The following is a 24,385-nucleotide window of genomic DNA, read 5'->3' on the forward strand; positions in this document are numbered from 1 at the left end:
GCTTTCCCACCTCCAAGAGAAACACTCTCCTCCTGCACCCCAGGAGCCAAACGCCCTTAAACTTCCCTTGGAAAAGGAGCAGCGCAGACCCCAGGAGAGTGTCAGAGCCAGGCGTCAGGGCAGCATCTCCGCCAGCATTTGGACCCCTCAGCATCGGCACGTGGGAGCATCGCTGCCCCGCTCCAAAGGACACAAAGTAAACCCAGGGTTTGTATTTGCTGTAATTAAATAGGGGGGGGGAAGGCCACGTGGAGTGATGAGATTGTTCCTTGCCGTCAGAAGCTGGCGAAATCAAAACAGACCCAGGAGAGTTTCATTAGGCCAGTTTTTATTCAAATTAAAGGATGGGGGACTACAACGTGATTTTCTTTTATAATATAAATATGCCAGTGAAGAATGTTTCTCAAGTCATTTATCGCACTGGACAAGACAGCTGTCAAGAGAATTACTTTGCAAAGTCCTTGGTCCTTCACACTCATGCAAAAAATCTTTAATTAAAAAAATTAGCTTAAACAGTCAACTGACTCATTACGTTGTACTGTCAGCTATCGAACCAACAATGTCTGTTTTACAAAAACAAAGAATTTCACACCCAGGTAAATTATTTCACAATCGTCCATTTTTCTTAAAAGGGTTTTTTGTACATAAAATATACAAATTAAAATTCTCAATAATTATTTATTGTCCCTGTAGAGGAAAATAATTTATAAACCCATAAACAAACATAAGGGCAGAGGAAAAAAAGTAAATTCGCTCATTTCCAGACTATAACGTCTAACGCACTTCCAAACGCTGCAGCTCTGAGCAACCAATTATGCTCATGTGAATGTGATTTGTGGGCATAATGTTAAGCCAAGGGGACAACTGCTTTGATACTACATTTTATCAGCAAAGAATCCCAGAGGTTAAAAATGAGCTGCATTTATCTGTTGAACCATCATGTTAGCTTGATGAATAGGCATCACACATCGCTGGATATTAAGGATTTTGGTCTCCAAACACTGCAAACGAGAGAACAGCATTAAGCTTTCATGGTGGTGTCATGCAAATGCTGCCAAGTATATTTATGGTAATTACAGTGCTGTACACATCTGTACAAAAAAAGTATTTGGATAAACTGAATGAACTGAAAATTGGTTTTAATCACCCCCAATTTATCTATTAGGCACAAATGGAAAAGATGGACTTGATTCAAACTTGTTTAAACAACAGATTGCTTGAGGCAAATCTATCCTGCTTTATATATGCTTGCCTGTTTTGCAGCGTGTGTACCCACGTGCGATGCTGTTGGCTTTTGTGGGTGCGCAGCCCCAGGGATGCTTTCTCTGCAAAAGCAAAGTCACCTTTGGGAAACCCACGGCCAGAATCCCGCAGGGGGTCAGCACACGGTGACCCCCCAAAAAAGAGCCGACAACAGAAGAGAGCTGAGGAAAAGCTCCAGATTCACAAAGGACCATCGCGAGGAAGTAGCCTGAGTTGGGTTTGTAAAGCTTTTACAAAACCTCCTGCAATAATTTCACTGGTTTTGGCAGCCCAGGGCATTTGATTGCACGCGTTCTTGCGTGCGCGGCGTCCTCCCTCTTCCAGCAGCGCTGCGCTCACGCGGGAGCCGAGAAACGAAACTGCTGAGAGACAGCTTGTCCACCAAGCTGACCGGGAAGCAAACACATGGCACAAGAAAATTAAATCAGGGTATTGAAATTGCTGTAAAATAACTAATAATCTAAGAGCGTAGGGGTGACTGAGGTAATGGATTTTAATTTATCTCACAATTTTGAGCCCAATGCTGTCCTTCTAATACGTTAGAATCAACATAAGAGCTATCCCAGATCTTAGTTACAACATGTAATTTCTTGTGCAGAAAACATACAGATTCACACCTACATCACAGCCAGCAAAAACTGTACTGGAGTGTAAGAATTAGATCCAGAATTTAACAGAAGTGTCATTGGCGACCATAAAAAGCAATCCAAAAAATTATTTAAAATTGTCTTATAAAAATATTTACAGTAAAATTTGTTAGCGCTAATGCTACGTTTTCAGTCCTAGAAAAAGGCAATCTTCAAAGGATCTGGCTCAGGTGCTCAGAATTAACAATACAAACATGAAACCACACGCCAAAGACGGACAAATTCAAAAAGCATTTCAAGGGGGGGGGGATACAGCTGGTTCATCACGTGTTACGGTTGTTCATATTGCATAGCTGGAAAACGAGGTCACTTGACTTGCATAACACTGCAACATTTGAGAAGGAAAGAAAGAAACGTGTCATTTGCCATCGAGGAGAACCGGCTGCAGCCAGGAACAGCATCACTCATCCCTGGCAAGGGCTACGAGCCCCAGCCCTGTCCAGCAAGCTGCAGGTCTAGGCCAGCAGTGGGCAGAAATACCATTTTACAATAGCAGAAAACCACCAAAAACTGTTTTCCTTATAAGCAAGGAAGGTTTATAAAGAGATGTATAGAGGGGGAGAAGTTCTCCAACCTTCAGGCATATCCACCTTTCACATCTGACAAACACGGCAAATTTCAAACTTGCATCTCTCTAGCACTAACTACTAGGTTTTATCTCTAGCCCACGTAAACTCTTAGTTTCTGGATAGTATTTGCCTTTGCTCCAGTGACACCACGAGTGTGAAAAGGTTAGCTGGTAACCGTTCCCAACTACTGAGCTGTAGGTTGGGCTATATAGTAGCTATTTAGCTTTACGTTCCCTGTGTCTATACCAGACCTAACGAGGACCCTGTCTGCCCAAATGCTTGTCCACCCTTGTCCAGTCATCTCAGCCCAACAAGAGATGCTAACGCTGATCAGAACACTTTGCCTGTCCCATTTTATCCTTTATTCCCACAGGCTGCGCCTTGTGGTGTTTGCTTTTGGGGCAGTGAATTTGAGTCCGTCCAACCCAAGGCATCATCTTGCTTATGTCACTGCAGAGATGCATCTCGGGACTCTGATCTGGAGGCAGCTGCAGTCAGGGGCACTGACTGACACGATTCCTACCAGCCTCAATAGCTTTTACAGTAAGCAACACCTTGTAAAAGAGCAGCATGTCGTACTAATATTTTGGCACGTTTCACTGCGGATTGTAGAAGCCAACGCAAAAGGTTTAAAGGGTATTTTAGAAAAGACTCATTTTTTTAATTATTATTTTCAGGACCTCTGAGCTGACACACAATGGAAGGGTAGACATCAAGAATAATACTGCCATTTCTTTGGGCAGTTTGCTTTTGTTTGTAAAAACAAGAACATCCAAAAAGAAGCGGGTGCTACCTAACGTTCCCCATGAAGGTCAGGCCCCTCTGTGGGAGGTGACACAGCAAAGGCAGGTGCTGTTTCCCCCACAGTGAACAGGCACCCATCTTACAAGGACCGTGTCAACCCAAACACTAAAAATCTACTTATTTACAGAGGTAACCCACTCCTCTACAAAAGCTGTACAAGGTGATGTAGCCTTAGATCCCTCTGAAATACATTTTTAAGTATTTTTCTTTTCTACTGTAGAAGGTCACGTGGAGTCTTTTTGATAGGAGATCTATGGAGAAAGAAACCAGCAGAACACTGGTACATGCTGGAGCTCAACAGTAACATGGGCAGATTTGGTCCTGCAGGCCAGCTGCCCACTACAAAAAGCCTCAGCTGATTTACAGTGGGAAAAACAAAAAACTAGCAACAACAAAGAGAAGAGAAAATATTTTTCTTCACTAGTTCCCTTTAGCTAGGGAGTCTTCTAGGAGTCCACCCCCGTATGCAGAAGCATGCCAGAGCTCACAAGGAGACACAAAAAGGTATTTTAAAATAAAACACCTTCTTAAACAGAAAGCTTCAAGAATTTGGGATGTAAGCAAGACAGTGACCTTACAGCTGGATTAGATTTGTCTGTTTCAAATAATCTTATGATTCTTCATACTAATAGAGGAACACCTTCAGTACGGGCAAGATTAAAATAGCAATTACAGTGACAGTGATTAGTTAATCTCCATACTCTGGAAGCATTAAAACACCACAGGTATTTTGCTTTGCTCATTAATATCTGCTTGGGTGACAGTGGGTTCTTGCTCTATGTAATATCTCTATATTAATGGCACCATAAGGTATTTCTTTTAACATCTAAATGCTCTATTATGAAATGGCATTGAGACGCTGGACAGAGCTAGAACTGGGGCTTTCAGCACAGCTGAAATGCATGGGTTGGGAATACTTTCTATTCAAGCAACATTTGTTTCGCAGGAGCAATAACTCCCATCAGAGCAGCACACGTTTTGTGGGGTTGCGAGTTTTGCGTCGTTCAGGTGCTGAGACTTCAGCCCCAGGGAAGGCACTGCCCAGCAGGTCCCATCACGTACAGCAAACAGCATTCATGGCAAGTAGAAAAATCACATGGTATTTATTTCCACCATACGACAAGCGTTTCAGGGATACATACAGTAGTCCAGTGGCATATACAAACGTATGACTGAGACAGCGTCACACTCAAGCCAGAGCACCCTGTTCCAGTCCACTTCTGCTGACTGCTTTTCTCCGTTGGTACTCAGAAGTTTCCGCTGCCAGTAGTAATGTCCACCCTCCAGGCACAGTGAGTAAGTAGTTCAACAGATAATGTGCACGGAGCATCAGTAGTGAAGAAATCCCAAAGTGTTCATTTTTACTCACATGCCCAAACGTAGCAGTTTTGTTTCACACAAGAAATTCAGTGCCGGCAGTTCAAGCACAGTGTTTATCTCAGGACACTAGCCATTGAGAAGAACAGTTGATTGCACCACAGATAACAAGCAACACCTCGTGTCTAGCATGGAACATGTCCCCGGAGGGATTTTCGCTCTGCAATCCGCCGCAGAGCAGATGATGTCTGTAACGTATCACTTGTCATGCTAAGATGTTAACAGCAATGCGATGGGTCAAGTCAGAGGTCAGTCGTCTTCCTAGCTGGATCCACTTCATTTCTGCTCCTCGCATTGGCTTCATCTTGTGTCACAACGGCTTGTGAATCACAGCCACACCTGATATAAGAACGGATGAACAGACAGAGTTATCGTAGGAGCAGCTCCTGGGTTGCGACGTGGCTAAGATCATCCTGCAAAGCCAAAGACCAGCAATAGGCTAGCAGAGAGAGAGGTGTCTACTATTTCTATGAAACTTTCCTCTACTGAAAGCAACATAAAACATAAAAAAATGCAAGATTAAAGCTTTAGGAGACACAGCCCTCAAGTTTATGAGCGACCCCAGCTGTTGCCAGCTCTCCCACTGACTATTTACCTGCGTAACTCCTCCCTGTGCTCATGCTGGTTGGTAATAACGTCCACTTGTCTGTGATGGGGTTGTAGTATTCCACCGAGGCCAAATTGCAGGAACCATCATCTCCTCCCACCACGTAGAGGAGACCATTCACCGCACACACACCTCAAAGCAGAGCGCAGATGGTTAGACACGGGCTAACTCGTCCCCCACAACACGTCGCCTGCCACATTCTGATTAATTCCCAAGCAGATACCTCGTCTTCCATTTTTATCACTTTCTTACAATACCGATCACTTACATCACTAGCACATTAGTTGGATTAAAAACCACACAGCCAACTGCAACCAAACACCACAGAAACACTTATTGTGGTTACCTGCATTTCTTCTACACATATTCATGTCTGCTACTTGCTTCCAAGTGTTTGTTCCTGGATCGTAGACTTCCACACTCTTCCGTACTAAGGGACCATCGTGCCCCCCGGTAGCATACAGCAGCCCGCTGAGGACACCAACACCTGCCAAACAGAGCCCAGCGTTACCCAAACGTACAGGGGAAAGGGTTGCATGTCCCTCATTCTTCTACTGGGTACTGCCTTGGCCTCTCCAAGGCATTTCCAAAACATGGCCCACGTGTGCCAGTACATGGTCAACTCTCCATCTGACCACCACATGGCACTACAGCAGGTCTGCGCAGCGATGCCTGGCAGATGTCCTACCTTTCAGGGCTGTGCCGCTTCTCAGGTAGATCTTAGTCTATGTGAGATCGATAGTCTAGCCCCACGACATTCATCTGCCTTTATTCAATCTCTTTGGACTGACACGTCTCTCTTCCTTTGCCTCCCTGGCTGCTGTATCCCACCCCACCTTGTTTCCACCTGCCTGATCTCTTCTGCCATGGGGCCCTTTGCTTTTAACCCGATTTCCAATTCCAGGAGCTTTATTTTTGCTTTTCCTGCTACCTTTGTGCCACAGGGCTTCATCCTCTGGACACTCTTCCTCTTCTCAACAACTTACAGGCCCCAGTTCTTGAGGCTGCCGCTGGGTTCCTCTCCCCCCACTCCTGCCCCCAAACACGGCAGCGGCACTTCACACAGACAAGGTGCCTCCAATGCCCCCTTCCCAGCCACTTTCGCAGGCCCCTGGCTCAATCTCTGGAAATAACAGGGATCTAAAAGGTGCTTCTGCCTAATATTAAGTAAATTAATTAAAATGTTCACCAATCCTTGAGAGTTAAAACTTGCAGCAACATATCTTCGTTAATAGGTTCAAAGGCCTCTATTAAAATTAACAAGGTGGAATGGTAGTAAAAAGGAAACATAGATCTGAACTGCATCATTTCAACCACGGGCATTAACCAGCAGGATGGCCCCTGTGCCTTGAAGATGGACTCGTGATGACGATCGAGAGAAAGGCACAGCGCTGGAAAAGCGTGCACGGGGAGGAGAGGGGCCCCACCAGCCCAAAACCAACTGGTTTTCAAGCTGGCCCTCGTGCAAATATCTTCCTGCGTGCGGCACAGAGAAAGGAGAGCACAGGAGCAGTGCTGCGATGGTGAGCGAGACAGCAGGCACCATGCGGGCTCAGCAGGTCCCGTGCCACCGGAACATTTCCTGGTGGCGTGTCACATCCCAAAAATACGACGTGTCACACTACTCCGAGTCTTGCCACGGTCAGCAGGAGCACGGACCACAGCAGCCGCCACACTCCATCTGCGGGATGGCAACACGAGGCGGGGAGGGAAACCTTCTGAGCAGTCTTGCTTCTCTGTCACCCAAAAACGGGCCAGCACCTAACCGAGAGCAACTGATGAATTAAAGCTCCGGCAGGGACGCCACCGTTTGGGGGACAGGTACGTTGCTGCAGGTCTACCACCGTCAACTCTCTCATCTCCAGATTTTCTTAACTCGCTACTGCTGGGGTTTACCAGCTGTCTCTCGCTGTACCAAGAGGTGCTGAAATCCCAACATGACATTGGGATTCATGGTTCATCTCTGGCCGACACTGGGAATTAATCTCTAAGTATCCACCTTACCGGGCCAAATTCCCAGTCTGGTTGAAGGACTCCAACGCGTACCACTTAGGAAGAGCAGAACACATCCCAGTGTACGTCCTGGCCCCAGAGCTGTACAAGGTGCCTCCCAGTTGCCTGGGGAATGGGAACTCACTTAACTGGTGAGGAAAGCCTACTGCGTCCGAGCCCAGCAGCCTGGGTTTGCAGCACCTTACCATTGCACTGTATTCTGCTGTCAGCAAAAAATTTATACTTTTAAGAAATAATTTAATTAGTAAACTAATTTAAGCAAGTAGGAGAGCAAAAAGAGTCAGAAACGCTCTAAGGCTTTTCCACCTAAAACTGCCTCCCTGTGCGGCGAGACAGACAGGGCACACTCCGACAGGACATCCCTGCCAGGAGGGAGAAAGGGAAAAACCCCGGCTGGTCCAGCAAACCCAGGCAGCACCCACACATCCACACAGCCCCAACTGCCTGGATTGGGGTCACCCCGGGGACTTGGGGACAACCGTCCTCACCTCCGCTAGATGTCAGCACCAGGACAGCAATGGTTTCATTCAAAGCGTGGTTTCATTTACGGAGCTGTACGATATAGATCATGCCGCAGCATCAGTGGTGAGGGGGGGGCACCGGGCAATGCCCTCCCCGGGACCTGCTGGAGGGGTGTCGGGGGGACAAGCAGAGCTTGAGAAGCTCAGCTTTCAGGTTGGGAAGAGAAAATTGCAAAGCTGTTTAGCAGGGAAGTAAGAGCGTTCCTAATACTGGACTTGCCGCGTGGAGGTGTACTTGCAAAGCAGCACTCGGAGCAGAGTGTTTCAAACAAAGCAAATTCACTAAAATCCATCTCACGACAGGCACAAACTGTTTTGCTGTGTTTCAGCGTGCTGTCAGCAACACGAGATGCTCATTCTGTTCTCCCATAAGGTTGCATTGCTTAAGCATCAAGCAGATACTAAAAAGCTCTTCAACTGAATTCAAACAGTGTGTGACCGTATTTGCCTCACCTGGAGTTACAGAAAAGGTATTAGAGCGAGGAAAGAAAGACAGCGCGTAGAGAGAAGCCTCTCACCTGCCCAGCTCAGAAGCAAATTCCCACCACAGCTTTACCTGCGGGGTCATTTCAGCCCCCATGCAAGGGGCAGCCTCCAGGCTTGGCTACCTCTGTGTAGCTGCCACTTCGGCTGTTGTACGACGAGAACTGCACAATTTGAGATCAGGGAGGACCCACTGCACACACAGAGCAATAGGACCAACACTGACACACTCCCTTTCATCTGAAGATGATTTTAGATGCAATGGATAAGAGCTTTTATCCCTTTCAGAGAGGAACAGCCACAGAGAGGACAAGTGCCTACCTGGCCTAACATCACGTAGTAAGTTAGAAACCATCAAGACTAGAATATAATCCTTTTTTAACATGTCCTTTCCTCTAATCCTCCAGATCACCAACTCTTGCCAGCAAAAGCTACACTAAAAACTAGCTTAGCAGGGGCAATCTGAGATGAATTCCGTTACCTTGACTTGATATGCACATCACCCAGTGCAGGTGTGCTTTGTGCTGCAAAGCACCCACCGGGTGCTTTCAGAGAAGATCCAAAACGAAAAATCCATCTGACAACCCCCAAATGATAGGAAAGAAGGAGGTGCAGCTTGGCTTTCCAGTCCCTGCAGCTGGTGATTTGGAAAGATAACTCTTTGCTTACAAGTGAGATGCATCTGTTAGCGAGGCTACTTAGAAACATTGAACATTATTTCATTAATCCAGAAATTAATTTCAATTTGGCAGGTTTTAACAAAGTCAGGAGAGCTGCTAAGAGCTTCCAAGCAATTACGGTTTTTCCTCTCACGGGAAGGGGGTGAAATAACAGGTTGGACTTGCCAGCCCAGCAATGCCAAAACACACTTTTCTCTCCCTTCCATGAGCAGAGGAGAACCCAGTGATCATCTGCTCTTAAGAACACATCTCAGAGCCAGTACCTGCACCGCTGCGTCGAGTGCTCATGTCGGCTACGTAGGTCCATTCGTTCGTGGCTGGGTTATACTGTTCGACGGTACTAAGGCACTGACGGGACGCTCCATCGTAACCCCCCACGGCATAGAGCTTACCTGGAAGAGACACACGTTGGCATCAGCATTACGGCTACGACTGATTTATGTCACCGTCACACCTGACAGTCCCCGGTGAGGACAGATCCTGGCTGAGGGAGGCCCTGGGAGATGTGCCTAAACCTGCTGGGACATCTGGGGAAAATCCTAGCAAAAGGATCTGAAGTGTAGTCGCAGACAGGCAGGGCTGTTTTTAAAGCTGTCAACTAAGACAAGGAAAAAACAAAACACAACAGCTTAATTAGAAGCCAAAAGCCCAGAGGTTTTTCCAAATGACTTGTTGGCCCAGGAGAATAGGTAACATCAAACCGTGTTCTGCCGATCGAGCGCTTCCTCCTGTTCAGGTGCCACAAGGCCAGGCGCGCTGTCAAAGGTCGATACTGTACATTAATTACAATGTCACATTAGCAATAAATATGCAATAGCCTCTTATGTTAACAGAATACCTGCATGGAAACCTAGACCTGATTTTGAAGAACCTGGGCCAAATCAAAACCAACCAATGCTGCTAGTACAGCCTGTTCACTCAAGCCAAGTGATCCCAACACAGAAGATAACCACGGGAGACCCTCGCAGTGCGGTGTGTCCGTCCCTCCCTACCTCAACTCACGGAAAGCTGAACAACATCCACCTGGCGAGAGCAGACAAGCGCAATCGGATGTCACGGGACTACACCATACCCGAAACACGGCTGATGCTCCACCATGTCCTCTGTTCACAGGCCTGACTGACGCTCTCTCCTTGTCTCCCTGTATCATCCACCAGCTTGTTTTGCATTTAGGCAGTAAACTCTCTGGGCAGACAGTTTCTTTGCGCTTCTTTACCAGAGCACCTAGCACAAAGGCATTCTGGTTCAAGACCAGGCCTCCCAGACACTACAACAACCAACCATTAAAAAGTTCAACAAATATGCAGAAAAGCTCTAACCCAAGTTTTTGTACAAAACCCATGAATAAGACCAATTTTCAATCCATAACAGCAGAGCCTGGCCACAAATGAGCTATGCAATTCTTTGCATGCACGTGAGACTCCCACCAGCAGCTATCATCTACAGTCTTACGCTTCTGCATCCTCCTGTTTCCTTGATGTTTGCAAGGCTCCGAGAACAAGCCAGCTCTTTTCTTTCTCCCTCAGCTCCACTCATGGCCTCCTCAGGCTGTGCTCATTAGGAGAGGTCTGCAAGGATCAGGTTTACGACTGTGCTCCTTCTGCATCTTCCTGTCTCTATAAACATTTCAAACTCTTATTTGTGCTGTTGGTTCAACCCACCCGCTGTTAGTCAATGAATCAAGGCAAGAGTGCCAGACCAAGCAAGACAAGATAAAGTTCCCTGGCTGGCATCAATTACTAGATATTTTCAGTACCCACAGACATCAGATCAATCCTCAGCACGTTCACATGAACGCTGTGGATTAACTCCAGGCTGCAGCTTGCTCCCTCCACCAATATGATCAGCTCTTCTTCCCCATCGCATGCCCTCATTATTATTTTTTTTTATCATGGACTCCAACATGTGCAACACTTATTTTCGCTTTCAAACAAAGCAAAGGAAAAGGATTTCCTATGTCTCCGGTAGAAAACCTGTCCATAGAAATGCATCTCTCAGGTACATACTTAATATTTGTTCTGCATTCAAATCACTTCACCAAATCCCAATGACTGTCAGCAGTCCAGCACTGCACAAGCATGGGCCAATTTGGAAGGATTTGCTTCTTAAACAAACACGCAAATTTAGCACAATCACCGCTCTTTATTCGATCTCCCTTCCTCTTCTCACATAAGCGCATTTCACGTAAACACATTTCACGTATTTCACATTTGAGCAGGTCAAACCAAACCACTTCAAAGCACAGTTTATAAGAAGGCTCGTGCCCGTGGCCACTCCGCACCGTACTAATTGGAAACTGCTACGCCATGCTAAAGACAAGGTCAAATAAAACCTTTCACTTGCTTCGGAATTGATTTTGCTAAAGGAAGACGAGGTTCTTTCTCCTGGATCCAAACCAAGCTGCTCAGTTCCAGCTCACTCGAGTTCGGTGCCGACACATCGGTGCCGACAATCGCCACGATCCCTCCAAGCACCCTCTCCACCCACCTCACCCCCGACCTGCCCCAGCACCAGCGTTTGCTATCGTCAGTCCCTGCTCGTTTACAAACCAGAGCAAAGCGTGCCGTGCGTGCCAGCAAGCCTGATGTCAATAAACACGGGTTTTAGTATTCCTGCCAACCCACCAGTTTGGGGCTGTGGGACTAACTACGCTCCTGTTTCTCTCGCTGAGCAGATTTTTCTGTGATGGGTACTCCATCCACGCAGCCTGCTGATAGCAACAGCACACACTGCACAATATCATTTGCTTTCAGCGACCAGAAGCAGTCCAGGAAAAATGAGGATTCAAAGAAACCTGCACGCACTTAATGGCATTCACAGGAGGCATGGGCTGGGCTGATATGGGTCTGAGGCTCTTGGAAAGCTACACATGATTTTTCACTAAGATAAAAAGGAGAATGGAAAAAGCTGCAGCAATTACGTCATATAAAATAAATCTTTACCAACTAGTCTAGAGAACAGTTCCTGCAGTTCCCTCCTATTTCACTTAACCGTTCAGGCTTCTGTTTGGCACAGTAACGTTCGCTTGATGGAAATGGCTGCTGATTTTCTTACCCTCCACAACTCCAACTCCAACACTGCTTCTTCTTGTGTTCATGGGAGCCACAAAAAACCACTCATTGGTTTTATAGCTATAGGCCTCAACTGATGCCAGACCTAGTTAAAAAGGGGATACACAGGTTTTCTAATTAAAAAAAAAGAGAAGAAAAAAAGATTGGTGTTGCACTTTCATCTGCCTTCCACCTCCTCCCAAGCCCGTAATTCCCCCCACACTTCTGCAACCCAATTTTCTAGTCCCTTGCCTTTCAGGCTGGGACCAGCGTGTCAACGCCACTTCTTCAGCAGCTGGAAAAATTTTTACCCCATTGCCCCTGCCCAGGGACTGCTGCCCCTCCAAAGTGCTGGGGACGCCAGGGTGGAGCAGAGTCCAGATTCCAAGCCCAAAAGTCCCACGTCCTTTCAAGCATTACAAAATGCCCATGCAAAGGTTTAAAAACCCCCCCAGACCCTCTTGCATTGTACTCATCACCAGCTGAACTCATTAGTTGAGGGCTTAACCAAGTGGCAAAGCTCTACAGCAGAGGCAGAGGTGTGAATTTAAACATGCAGTTATGCCAAGATAAATCCTGGACACACATCCCATAAGATGCCTTGCTGGCATTTTATTCATGTTGCTATGAAAAATTTCACTCAAACAAGGAAAAAATCCCTTTTCAGTCCAGAAAAAGCATATTCATACAGAGAATGAGACTGAAAGAACTGCATCGCTAAAGAAAAAAAAAAACTAGGGTGACATTCTCTGCAATTATTGATGGGTCAGAACATGCACGCGGTTAGTGAGTTACAACACGCAGCAAACCCAATCTCTGGCTCCTTCTCTACAAAATCATAGAGGAAAGGGCGCAGGAACCTCACTAAAGCTCTGCAGTCTTTGCAGGGGTCTCTGAAAACAGTTTTTCAGGTCAGGCACTGCCTCGTTTTTGCTCAGTCACCTACCAGTGCTGCCATCAAAGCCGCCCACTGCGTAGAGGAGATCATTGAGCACAGCTGCGCCTAAGGTGCTTCGTCTTTCCTGCATGCTGGCTATGGATGTCCACTGGTCCTTCACGCCATCGTACACATCAACCGTCCGTACCCTTAAGGATCCGTTAAAGCCCCCGACGGCATAAACATTGCCAGCCATAAATACCACACCTGATAAAAGAGGAGAGAGATTTTACGGAGGTTTTACAAACAGTTTGGGGAGCGAGTATCATCAGACGTCTGTCAGGGTGCGTAAGACACCAGGGAAGAGGAGAACGTGGGCAAGTCTGTGGCATTTTCTGCAGGTTAAGAGCATTGGAGCCAAGTATGATAACACATACGTGTCGTATGGAAGGTGAAATGCACATAAATACATGGCAACATAAGGCACAGATGGATTTCCCACCTGAATGAGTAATTTTCTGAGCCAGAGAGAACACCAAATGGTGATCCACATTCACAGCCCTGTCAGATGTCTTCAGAGGAACACTCCCAACTCACAGATCTGCTCTCCATCACCCACTCCTCAGCACTCAGAGGGACTGACTCAGCTCCTTTGATTTTCACTAGGAAACCAGCAAGGAAAACTGGATGCCTGTGGGCTGCCAGGCCAGCGGGATGAGAGGAGGAGGGGAAATACTGATGGAGGAGCAGCCAGGAGAGAGGGATGAGGAAGGGGAGACAGTGGCTACGGAAGGCAGACAGGCAGGAGCAGCCCCTCTAGAGAGCAGGGCATCCACCTGAACGAGAAGGATACGTGGCTGTAGGGAAAGAAGAGGAAGGAATGGCAAAAAGAAAGAGCTGCTTGAGCCCTGGGGCACAGGGGAAGGTTGAAGGGGTGACTAAGGACATCCATCCAGCGCTGAAGAGCTGCACTAGGAAAACAAAGAAGGTTGCAGGAAAAGTTCCCGTTACCTGCTCTGCATCGCCGGGAGGGAAGCTCAGCAACCTGATCCCACCGCTCCTCCTCAAAATCATAGCACTCCACACTGCGAATGGCTTTGGGTGCTTGCCCACCCACCACGATCATCACCTGGAGAGGGAAGATGAGAGCTTGAAAACCTCAGACACCAGCCCAGGCAGCTGCTCTCTGCAAAGAAACCATCACCAATCTGGTCAATAGTAGCTGCCAAAAACATGCTGCAGGCTCACTAGAAGCCTCTGCAGTGACATTTATTTTGGTCAATTCTATTCCAAGGGGGAAAAAGTCATCTCCAATTTAATGCACACTAACTATGGCAGCCCCATTAACCCTTCCTCACCATTTCTGAGGTAGGCAACCTGCCCTATTTCCCCAGAAAACACAAAACCGCTCGGCACCACGGCGCACGCAAGACTCGCTGCTGAAGTATTTTTAAGTGAGGAAGATCCCAGCATAATTTCCACAGCCAGCCCACTGTTTAGTCATTATCTCCATGGTGGTGCTAAAAATAATCGATGCCACTTAGCAAATAAAACCTGACAGCTGTATTGCCACCTGCGGGGAAGATGATACTCGGGGAAATCACCAGGACTATTAAGACCTGGGGTGCTGGGCTGCCGAAGGAAGTGATTTGTCAGCTTCATTAAGGCTTTTGGCTGCAACATGTATTGATGCAAATCCAGTAATTAAACCCTAAATTCCTTACAGATAGGGAAGAGCTATGTGAAGGTGAGCAAGGACAATCTCAGGAGCGCGAGAACCGCTCTGCTGGGTCACGCTAAAGGTCCGTCCAGCCCCAGACTCCATTCCCAGCAACGGCAAGCAGTCGACACTGGTGGAAAAGCGAGAAGACCTGGATGGCGTGCAGTGCGGTCCTTCCCAAATCTGCCCTGTCTGCCAACAGAAGACAAACTCCCCACAAACTCGCTGACTTGTGGTCCCAGGGGCAGTGGTCCCACGACCCTGCAGCTCAGCACTCAAGGGCTGCCCATCGGTGCTGAGCCCCAGCTGGGCACTGCAAACCAACGCGTGCACAGGCAGCGTCCAAACCATATACAGCTCGACCTGCACTTTGTTCTGAACACGCTTCCTTCAACCCTCCAGTTATCAAGAGGGAGGATTTGCTCCCCTTATCACAACAAATCAGCAGGAGCAAACACTGCCCAAGACAATCTGATTTTTACAAGGCCAAGGAGCTAGAAGCAAGATAACTGGGTTTCAAATATAGTCAAAGAGTAGATGGGAAACTGGCTTTAGCCTCTGCAAGGCGGCTGTGAGTAGCTGAGGGGATAAGATCGTCACTTGAGGTCACTCGGGTAATGAGCTCAACTCCCAGTCACGGTTGCTTTAAAAGTACAGAGCTAGACAGCAATTTAAAGAATTTGAGGAGTAAGAAAATAGTGGACCGTTTGATCTACAAAGATGAGAATGTGACGTTAGAAAGCAAACTGAGTCTAAATTAGCAGCCTGACTACTAGTTGTGTAACAGTCTTCCATGGAAAGCTGCAGAGCTTCACACGATTACAGAATTAAGAGATTTCACAGCAGACGGTAATCCCTCACCAGCGGGACCAACAGACCAGATGAAAGTTTCTCAGTAACAGGATTGCTGGAAGATCATCACCTTCTCCCCTGTCTTCACAGTTAAAAAGAAAGGAGGAGAGACCTGCAGAACATTTGGGTTTGTACTCATAGGTCATGCTATAGAAGATGTTGAGAACCTCTGAACTCGCTGGTTCACTGTTCGTTTTATCCTTAACTACTTTAGTCCTTGAACAAGGGTCACATCAGCCTGTCCTGATACCCCCAAAGCTACGTTCTACCAATTTCATCTCACCATCAGCAGGCAGAAAGGACATGACACACTCTGCAGAACCACAATTTCTCGATGGACAGTCCAATATCTAAACATCTAAATAGTCCCTCATAGCACAGATCTCATACGCCACCCCACAAACCACGCTCCCTATGATTTGTGCTTAGAAAAATAATACATCGTGGTTTTGATGTCTTACAATCTCCGAAAGGCTTATTAGTAACTTCAGTGACAGTCTGCTGCGAGACATCGTGCCAAACTGCATTTATCTCCAGGGCAGAGGAAAAATAGTTTCTGTTGTCATTTTTTTCTTCACTAATAAAGTGGTGGCCAGAGCATCACACGCCTGCAGGATAAACCTGGGGAGTAACAAGGATTATTTATTCAGTAGCTGCTTTGAGTCTATTGAAATTTGCTTCAGACTTCCTGCCCATGGCTCTGCGTGCCGTTGTTTCCTGCTTTCCTGGCTTCCGATTATGGATACGGGAAAAGGAAAGACACCTACCGCGACCTTCCTCAGCAGGGCTCCACGACACTGCCAGAAGCCGGCAGAAACCTCTGCCGACCCTCCGGGCACCGCAGGCAGCTGCCTGCAGCCGCTCCACGGCTCGGCGATTCTCAAACCGCAGCTCTGGGAGCAACAGCCGCTCACAAAACCACTTGTGGCTGGCAAAACGGTTCAAAGAGCAGACCCTCGCCCCCGGGAGCAGAGATATTGCTTCTCCTAAGTTTATCCAACTTAATTATGTGCCCTTGGTGGGCACAGGCAATACCAGAAGAGGGACTAAAAGACTTCAAAGGACAATCATGGAGTTAGTGAGAAGTAACGAGGCAAGTACGCAAACTCCTTTCAAAGACAGAAAATGCCACCAGTCATACGGCGTGAGGTGACACGAAGCGACAAACTCGGCTTACCTTTGGCAGGCTAACGGGAGTCCTCGGCTTTGTTCTGGGATTCTTTATCAGTTGCCTTTGATCCAGAGGAAGCAAATGATATTTCATGGCCTCGATAAGGAAGTCTTTACAGGTGTTGTTATTCTTGATTAAAGCTTCTTCTTCAACTGTCTGAGAACATGCACACACATGAAAGATCATTTAAACTGAAGTATTTGGTGGCACAGGTCACAGAGTTTTGTAGAAAGAACACAAAACCTGGAATTTCTCTTCCAAAGTACCAAAGTAAAAAAAAAAAAAAAAAAAAAAAAAAAATGAAGACAAACATGGACTTCCAGCTCTTCCCAAAGAAACACATGCAGTAACATTCAAGCTTCTCAGTTTTTTCCCATATCACTCATGAGTAGCAGTGCTCCCTCGATTTTACCACCCTCTGCCAGACACTTAACTCAGCAGAGGAGAATTCTCCAGGAGTCTGGGTACAAAATAAGTAATTTCTTTTATTTGAGTCAGAATATTTAAGGAGAGGCAATATCTTTTACTCAATCAGAAGATATAGTTGAGAGAAAAAAAATACATGATGGGTTCATCTTATGAATACCAATTTTATTTCAATTGTATTGATTTTTTTTAGACACATGATAAAAACATAGGAGTCAAAGAGCCCATATGCCAACCCCTTCTTTGGGGATTCTCAGCTCATTATCAAGGCCCAGATCCCAGGAATTAACTCGTGAAGAACAACCTCTAAGTCAGACCAAGTCAGAGAGCATCTCACCTGCCAGTCACAGAGCCCCATCTCTATGCGCAGAACACATCTTAAGCCAAAATTATCACACGTGTCGTGTTTTCACCAAGCTAAATTTACCTGTGCATTAGGGAAAAAAACTGCGCAAGCCTGTACTACCACCACCTGGGTATTTTCAAGGTGAAAAACCCCAAGATACTAACTTCTAAATGCTTCCGCCAAGAGGGGCCGGAGGTCTGCTCTTGGCCCTGACTGGCAGAGCACGGGTCACATTTACAAGAAGGTTTCTGCGTGCACACACATTGATTTCAGAGTCCATCCAGTTTTTCCTTTTATTCCTCTGTTTACAGGCTCAGCGACATGCCAAATTACCCATCTCAGAGACAAACAGCCAAGCCATTGTGTAAGGAGCTACCAGCAGCTTACGTGCAAGTATTAATTACTTATTTGCAGACTAACCTGTACAAGGTAATCTCTGGGCAGAAGGGGTAGGCGAACATGCTCCATCAGTTTAGCCATGTGCTCTAAGCGAGATTCCTTCTCATAATTTATCCAAGAAATAACCGCTTCAAAGACCTACACAGATAAAGTACAATTAAACTGAGAAGAGGGAACAGGTTTGCAGTTACCTACCCAAAATCAGAAGCCTTGTGATTTTACAATATCGAAGGAAGGAGGTGCAAGATCTCTATCAAACAGATGAAAAAGTCATGACTGTGCACAGAGCACAAGCACCACGGTAGCAGAGGTGAACTGACCATGCATATTAATGAGCAACTTCACATCTAGATGTGCTGTATCACTCTCAAAGCTTAAGCATGTGTCCAGGACAATCATACACCTCTTGGACATTAGTACTGGAAGGCAGCCAGGAAACTTAATTAGCCTGCTGACATTTGCACTGGACTTTATTCAAGAAATCAGCCACAACGATTACTCCTGATAACAGAGATCTCCCCTCCCAAAGGAGTCTGGCCACACAGTAAATCACTATGCTCATCATCATATTTAATCACCGCACCAGTTCCACCCCCCGAAAGAAAAAAAAAACCAAGAAGTCTTCAGGACAAGTTCACCACACACGCAGGAAAACCCCTGCCTGCAGCCAGGGAGCCTCTGCACTGCATGCATTTCACGGCTAAAAATACTCCAGCTGGGAAACAAGGGCACGCTGGACTTCTAGTCTGAACCAAAACCTAGTTTTCCTCCCAGATCCAACCGGTTCAGATAAGCACCCAAACTTTGACTCCGTGACGAACTGCTGACAAACAACCCCACGCAGCAGGAGCCACGCAGAGCCCGGCACGACGAACAGACGCGGGCAGAAGCGTCCTACGTGGGCTCCTGCACGAATATGCATGTGCTCATGTAACTGTGAGCCTCACTCCTCCCAGAAGAAAGGCCTAAAAATGTCACCAGGAGTGGGAAAGGCTTCCCGAAACACCCAGCAAGGCAAGGAGAGGGGCCGGTGCAGTCTCAGATGCTGCACGGCAGGATCTGGATCATTGCAGTGGAGTTTCCCCACAGAGTCAGAATTAAATTCCGACCCTTAACTGACATCTACGGGCAAAATTCCCCAAGTGCTCTCGCTACCCAGTTACTCAGGTGGGGGGCTGAGCACAGCCCTCTCTCCCACAGATCCCGGCCATCCCGTGCTTCCCCCAAAAAGCATCGCTGGCTCTTCGCCCCAGCACACTCAGCAAGTGCCCTTGGTTTAAATTTCCCTCTGGGGTCACCAAATGGCCAGGCCAATTTGCACGGATATTTTTCTTTCTTTCTTTCCATCCCTCCCATCACTTCCCAGGAAACCATTTTGTTTGGTCCAAGGTCACTAATTTGACAAAATCAACCAGAACCAAGGGCACCATCTCTCGGTCCCCAATTGTTGCTGGCAAATGTATTTGCGTCCTCCCACAAAGGAGAGGCAGAGCGGAAAGGGGCTTCTTCCTCTTAGGCTAAACTATATACTTCAGAAAAACAGTAAAGCATCAGCCTCATTTCCTATGCCAACAAATGCTCCTGCTGAACCGTTTGGAATTCAGGACACTGCGATGAGGATTTAAGCAACACAACAGGGGGCCGTGTAATCAAACCCCAGCGAACACGGAGGAAAATAAGTGCTGCAGAACCTTTAACTGTTTTAAAATGAAAATAAATAAACAAACAAACAGTTTCACTTTGGCTACAAGGCATTTAAAGTAGAAACTAGGTTGTTATGAGATTTTTAATTGCAAATGAGCATGGAAGGAACATAAAGCAAATGTTTAGCCAACAAACTTGCTTTTCATTAACCTCTTCTGCACAAATGCTGAGCTACAGAAGAGGTCACAGGACCGGGACATACCCAGCTACAGACCAAGATGCCAGCGAACAAGTCTTAAAGGAAGGTAAAGCAAACGTGCACAAGTAATAAACTGCTTCCTCGGTGCTGGAGACTGCTCCCGAGTTAGGCGTACACTGATGCTACCCTGCTGTGCCTACTCTAAAAATAACAGAATTTAAAAAAAAAATCAGATTCTGGCACTTTCCATTGGCTCTGATTCCTAATTTTATGAGAAGGGGGAAAAAAAATCTTAATCCAAGACAGCAATATCTCTATTTAAAGCCCACATCTGTTTCCACTACTGCCATACCCTCCCTCCGCACGCTGTGCCCGCTGCAGACCCCGAGCAGCTGCTGCTGCTCCCCCAGGAGACGCGTTTTTCCAGCCATGCGCGACCCGCCGACGGGGTGTGATGAAACGAAGCAGTTACCAACACAGCTTTATTTAGAGCAGAGGCACGGACTGAGTTAGCGGCTGGCACCTGCCTGGCTGTAGGAGCAGTCCCGAGCTTGGGAGAAACAGATTTCCCACTCTATGGAGCAGAAGGCTAAAAGCCTGGAATATCCCCTTTCTGCACACTACCTAAGCAAAGAGCAAGCCCAGATGTTTTCCCAGTCTCTTCAGCCAAAAATCCAGTTGTTTAGATGCTCCCAGGACTGAGGACCAAACTGTGCATCAGCTTCTACTGCACATTAGCGGCATGAGGCGATGAGTCGATTACTGGACTCTGTGTAAAATCCCCAATCCAAAAATCCCAACCCTTTTAAAAATTTCTTTCGTCACTGTTCTGAGTTGGCAGGAGCCCCTTCTCAAGGGCTAGAAGCCCCTCCTTTTCACACATCATTAGTAAATACGAATAAACATTTTTTTTTTTATAGTTTTTCCTTGCTTGCATGCATCATTGCAATTAAAGAGCCAATTAGGTCAGGTACAGAAAGCATTGATAAAACTGTTTTCAAAGTACTCGGCTATAGCAAAAAGAGCAGGCAGGGACCAAAATAAACCTTTGCCCTAGGCTGAAAGGGCCTGTGCAACTGCACAGGCTGGCAACAGCAAGGGGAGAGGGAGAGAAAGGAGGATAATCTTTGAATAACAGGGAAACATCGTCACCATTTTACAATTAAAATAGATTTCTGTGGTAGCAGACAGTTTTTGTAATGCTGATGACCTAGGGGATATAAGCATGCCAAAATTTGTGGAGATAAAGAATATATTTTATTAGGCCAGTTGGTATTAGTTGGGGGGTAGCAGAGGAAGGGGAGAACACACAAGCTCTTGGGCACACATGCCCTGAAGAATTATAAGGGCAATATTTTCCTCCCTGGCCTTGTTACCTTCTGGCCCTGGCAGGACTCAGCTATAAAACTTCCCAATGACCCAGAGCTGGCAACGCTCTGGGTCACAGGCTGCGGTACATGTATGAGACACGGGAAGAATGGGAACGAGAAAGCCGCTCGTGAAATCTGGCTGTGACAATTTAGCTCTCAGATTTTTGAAGTATTTGCCTACTTACAACATCTTGTTGCTTAAAATATTATCTACCCGTCACATGTGCACATGCATACACATAGATATGTGTGTGTATGTATAGATATACACACACATATATATACTTTTTTATATATACATATTTATTTTTTTACAATATAGATCTCATACATTAGCAGATAGGAAGAATAAAGGTCAGGAAAACTGCTTGTCTGTCATGGAGCTAACATAAAACAGCAGCCTATGAGACTGTCCTCAATTTTCAGCACTTCTTTGGACTCCAGCACGTATTTCATGTTTATGCTCCAATCTCGCTCTCTGCCTTTCTCCTGCTACTCGTATCTGTTGTTTTGAACGTGCAGCTTATGCTCGCATTTCCTTCCACTGCCTTGCATTCTCAACTTTTACAATCAGCTAAAGAAATACTGGTTTTGATTGTATAAAGCTCAGATGAGGGAGGGAGTACTTTGATTTCTCTGGGCACAAGGCCAATAAAAGCTTTTTAACAATGCTGCACAGGACTGGAAAAATTGGTTACTAAACTTGCACTTCCCTTTGCAGGCTGCTTGGCTCATGCAAAGCCATTCTGCTGCGAGTTCACGCCATGTGTTTTTTTTCCCTTTTTGGCCCTGCCTGTGTGGCACCTCGCAGCACCCCGCCGAGACGCCCACGCCAGCCCCACGCCTGCGGAAACACGCTCCCGGAGCCTCTGAATTTGCTGGCTCAGGATCTGAATGAAGCCTGGCTGCATTCGTACCTCACGCGGTGCAGGTTTTCTGGCAAGCTTTACGGTCCCCCGTGGTCCCAAGCACCCACGTGTCTGCAGCCCAGAGGGGCTGAGCAGGATGGGTGCCCACGCCTGGATGCGCAGCCTGACCGGCAGCACCCAGCACACCCGGGTCCAGCCTCATCCCACCAAAACGCAGGTATTCGACAAGGGTCCTGACGTTACGAGCCATTCGGAGGTGAGCTGAAGGACTCGAGGCACGTACCTCTCCCCAAAAACCTGCTGCAGGTCATGCAAGAAGCCCACACCAGAGAAAGGGGCTGGAGCTGGTGTTCACCAAGTACCGTAACCGCTGGACACCCTCCTTCCCAGGACTACAGACTACACAGGACGTGCTGAACGTTTCAGCCACAACACAACATCAACCGGTGCCTTTTTTCCCCTCTTCCATTAAAAACACCGATGATGCTAGGAACACGTCTCCTTCCTTCTTTTCGTTTGTGGGCCTCCTTTAGTTGTTTTGGCCGACACGCAACAGAAGCCAATACTCCTCCCTGGCCTAATGAAATTCAGCTTTTTTTGAGGTTTTACAGCAGGTAATAAGAGCTTTACACAACAGCAGATGAGAGGTTCCTAGTTTTCCAGAGAGGGAAGGTATTCGGTTCTGGCCCCCAGGGCTTTTGGAAGTGATATGGATCTGAGAATCATTACTTCCTGCAAAGAACAACCAAGTGAAGGTCATTTCTATGTGGTTTTAGGATTCACATTATTTTTAATTTTCCTTTCCACGTGATCGCTGTTGGAAAACAGCCCCTAAAGAGCATAACACAAGAACAATTCCTGATGTAAGGTCTAGAAACATTCCAGCATTCTTACATTCACTGTTGCTATACAATTTACTGTACCTTTTCTTCAGAGGAGACTGTGAGCTTGTCACTTGATATTAAACTGCAAACCTGGTCCAGACTAAGGCTAAGAAATTCTTCTCCTAGCATCACCTCAGGAAAGTGCTGCTCTGTTCAACAAATGAAAAGGGGGAACAGAAAATTATAATGAAATCCATGCTTTAAGTCAATGGAAGGACTACAGCATTCACAGAACCACTATTATTACAGCTGTGAGCACCCAAGACAAATGATATGCTGTGACTGCATGGCAGAACAGAAACAGAAAATAAGTCTCAGAGCAGGTTAAAGACATCTGATGGTATTTCAAGTAACACAAGCCCCATGAGACACTTTCATAAATGACACTAAATGGGAACCGAACTTTCTGCAAAGCCGCTAAGTACCTTCCAGTGGCAAATATGATTAGAAGTGGCAATTGAGAAAAGTGCCAATGCCTTTCTGAAGTAGCGAATAACCTGACCACTTCGAGATTCAGTTCTTGCCCACTTCAACAAGCTAGATAGAATCAGATCTGCTCAACACCTGAATGAGAGACTCCAGCAAGGGTCCTTGGTATTTGTAGGTATTCAAAGGAAAGCCCATCTTTAACATGAATCAGCCAAACAGTCAGTTTGGTGCATACGCTCAGCAGCAAATAGTGAGGGACCCCAGGGCACCCAGCTGAATCTGTATGTGCGAGGGGGCACGCAGAGAGATGAGCAACGGGGATCAGCGTCCCACGCACGCACATGGGATCAGCTCTCCTTCTCTCCTTCCACCTTTTACTTCTTTCCCCCAAATGTGTAAATTTAACTTTTCTCCTGCTCCAAACCCTCAGCACCCATCTTGCCCAGCAGCTTTGCCCCTTTCCACTTAAGTCTGCAACTGTACAAATTTATTTTTCTCCCTTTTGGCTTCCAAATCGCTCCATGCTATAACTTTGGGAGCCACTTGAAAACAAAATACGCATCATTGCTTATAATCCAAAACTGGAAGAATTATGACCAATTGCAACACAGGTCCAAAAAGGATCATCAAATCTGCCAAGCTTTAGATCTAGCCAAAGGGCACTAGGAAAGAATTACTTCCTAAAAAATAATTTCTAGGTCAAAACAAGCCAGTTGCAGACAATTTAAGTTTTGCAAACATTTGTTATGTATACATGGCAATTTAATCTCACCTGCCATTTGCTGAGTCCCATTTATCTTTAGTTGAAATACAGAAACATGAATCTCAGACACTTTATCTGAAGCAGTTTTTTTCAAGCTCTAGTCCTTTGGCTTTGAGAAGCTCAGACTCGATGTATCCAAAGAGCTCCCTCCGCAGCAAGATCTGCCTCTAGTTTTCACATCTGCAAAGTGCTTTGCCTGCCAAAAAGCAGCACCGCGGGGACACAAGCTGGCGTAACTTCCATAGAGGAGCTCCTTGGAGGTCGCACCTGAACAACTCCTCCCCGATGCTGCTGCTGCTGCAGAGGGCACTTGGTCCTCCCCAACCATGGACCCTACTTGGTCTAGTGGGGACCAGAACACCACAGCTAGGCTAAAGGCTCTGACTAAAAATAGCAGTATCTGGACAAATTTTAATACTCTC

General features: G+C 46.6%; 1 protein-coding gene across 5 annotated transcripts in view; it reads right to left on the reverse strand.

The window, feature by feature from the left end:
- Window positions 1–324: 324 nt before the first annotated feature.
- The window catches only part of KLHL3 (kelch like family member 3), a 55,317-nt gene continuing 31,256 nt past the window's right edge, over window positions 325–24,385 (reverse strand). For 4 of the 5 annotated variants that reach the window (XM_075057033.1, XM_075057036.1, XM_075057035.1 and 1 more), the window contains 10 exons: window positions 22,811–22,920; window positions 17,827–17,943; window positions 16,641–16,790; window positions 13,903–14,020; window positions 12,961–13,158; window positions 12,019–12,120; window positions 9,228–9,356; window positions 5,614–5,754; window positions 5,256–5,399; window positions 325–4,999 (listed from right to left, as the gene is read on the reverse strand). In XM_075057033.1, coding sequence (XP_074913134.1) covers window positions 4,971–4,999; window positions 5,256–5,399; window positions 5,614–5,754; window positions 9,228–9,356; window positions 12,019–12,120; window positions 12,961–13,158; window positions 13,903–14,020; window positions 16,641–16,790; window positions 17,827–17,943; window positions 22,811–22,920 — 1,238 coding nt within the window. In that variant the 3' untranslated portion in view covers window positions 325–4,970. The remainder of the gene's footprint in view (window positions 5,000–5,255; window positions 5,400–5,613; window positions 5,755–9,227; window positions 9,357–12,018; window positions 12,121–12,960; window positions 13,159–13,902; window positions 14,021–16,640; window positions 16,791–17,826; window positions 17,944–22,810; window positions 22,921–24,385) is intronic. The other variant, XM_075057034.1, reaches the window with a different exon arrangement.

Source organism: Buteo buteo, chromosome 24 (assembly GCF_964188355.1).
Source record: "Buteo buteo chromosome 24, bButBut1.hap1.1, whole genome shotgun sequence".
Classification (NCBI taxonomy): Eukaryota; Metazoa; Chordata; class Aves; order Accipitriformes; family Accipitridae; genus Buteo; species Buteo buteo.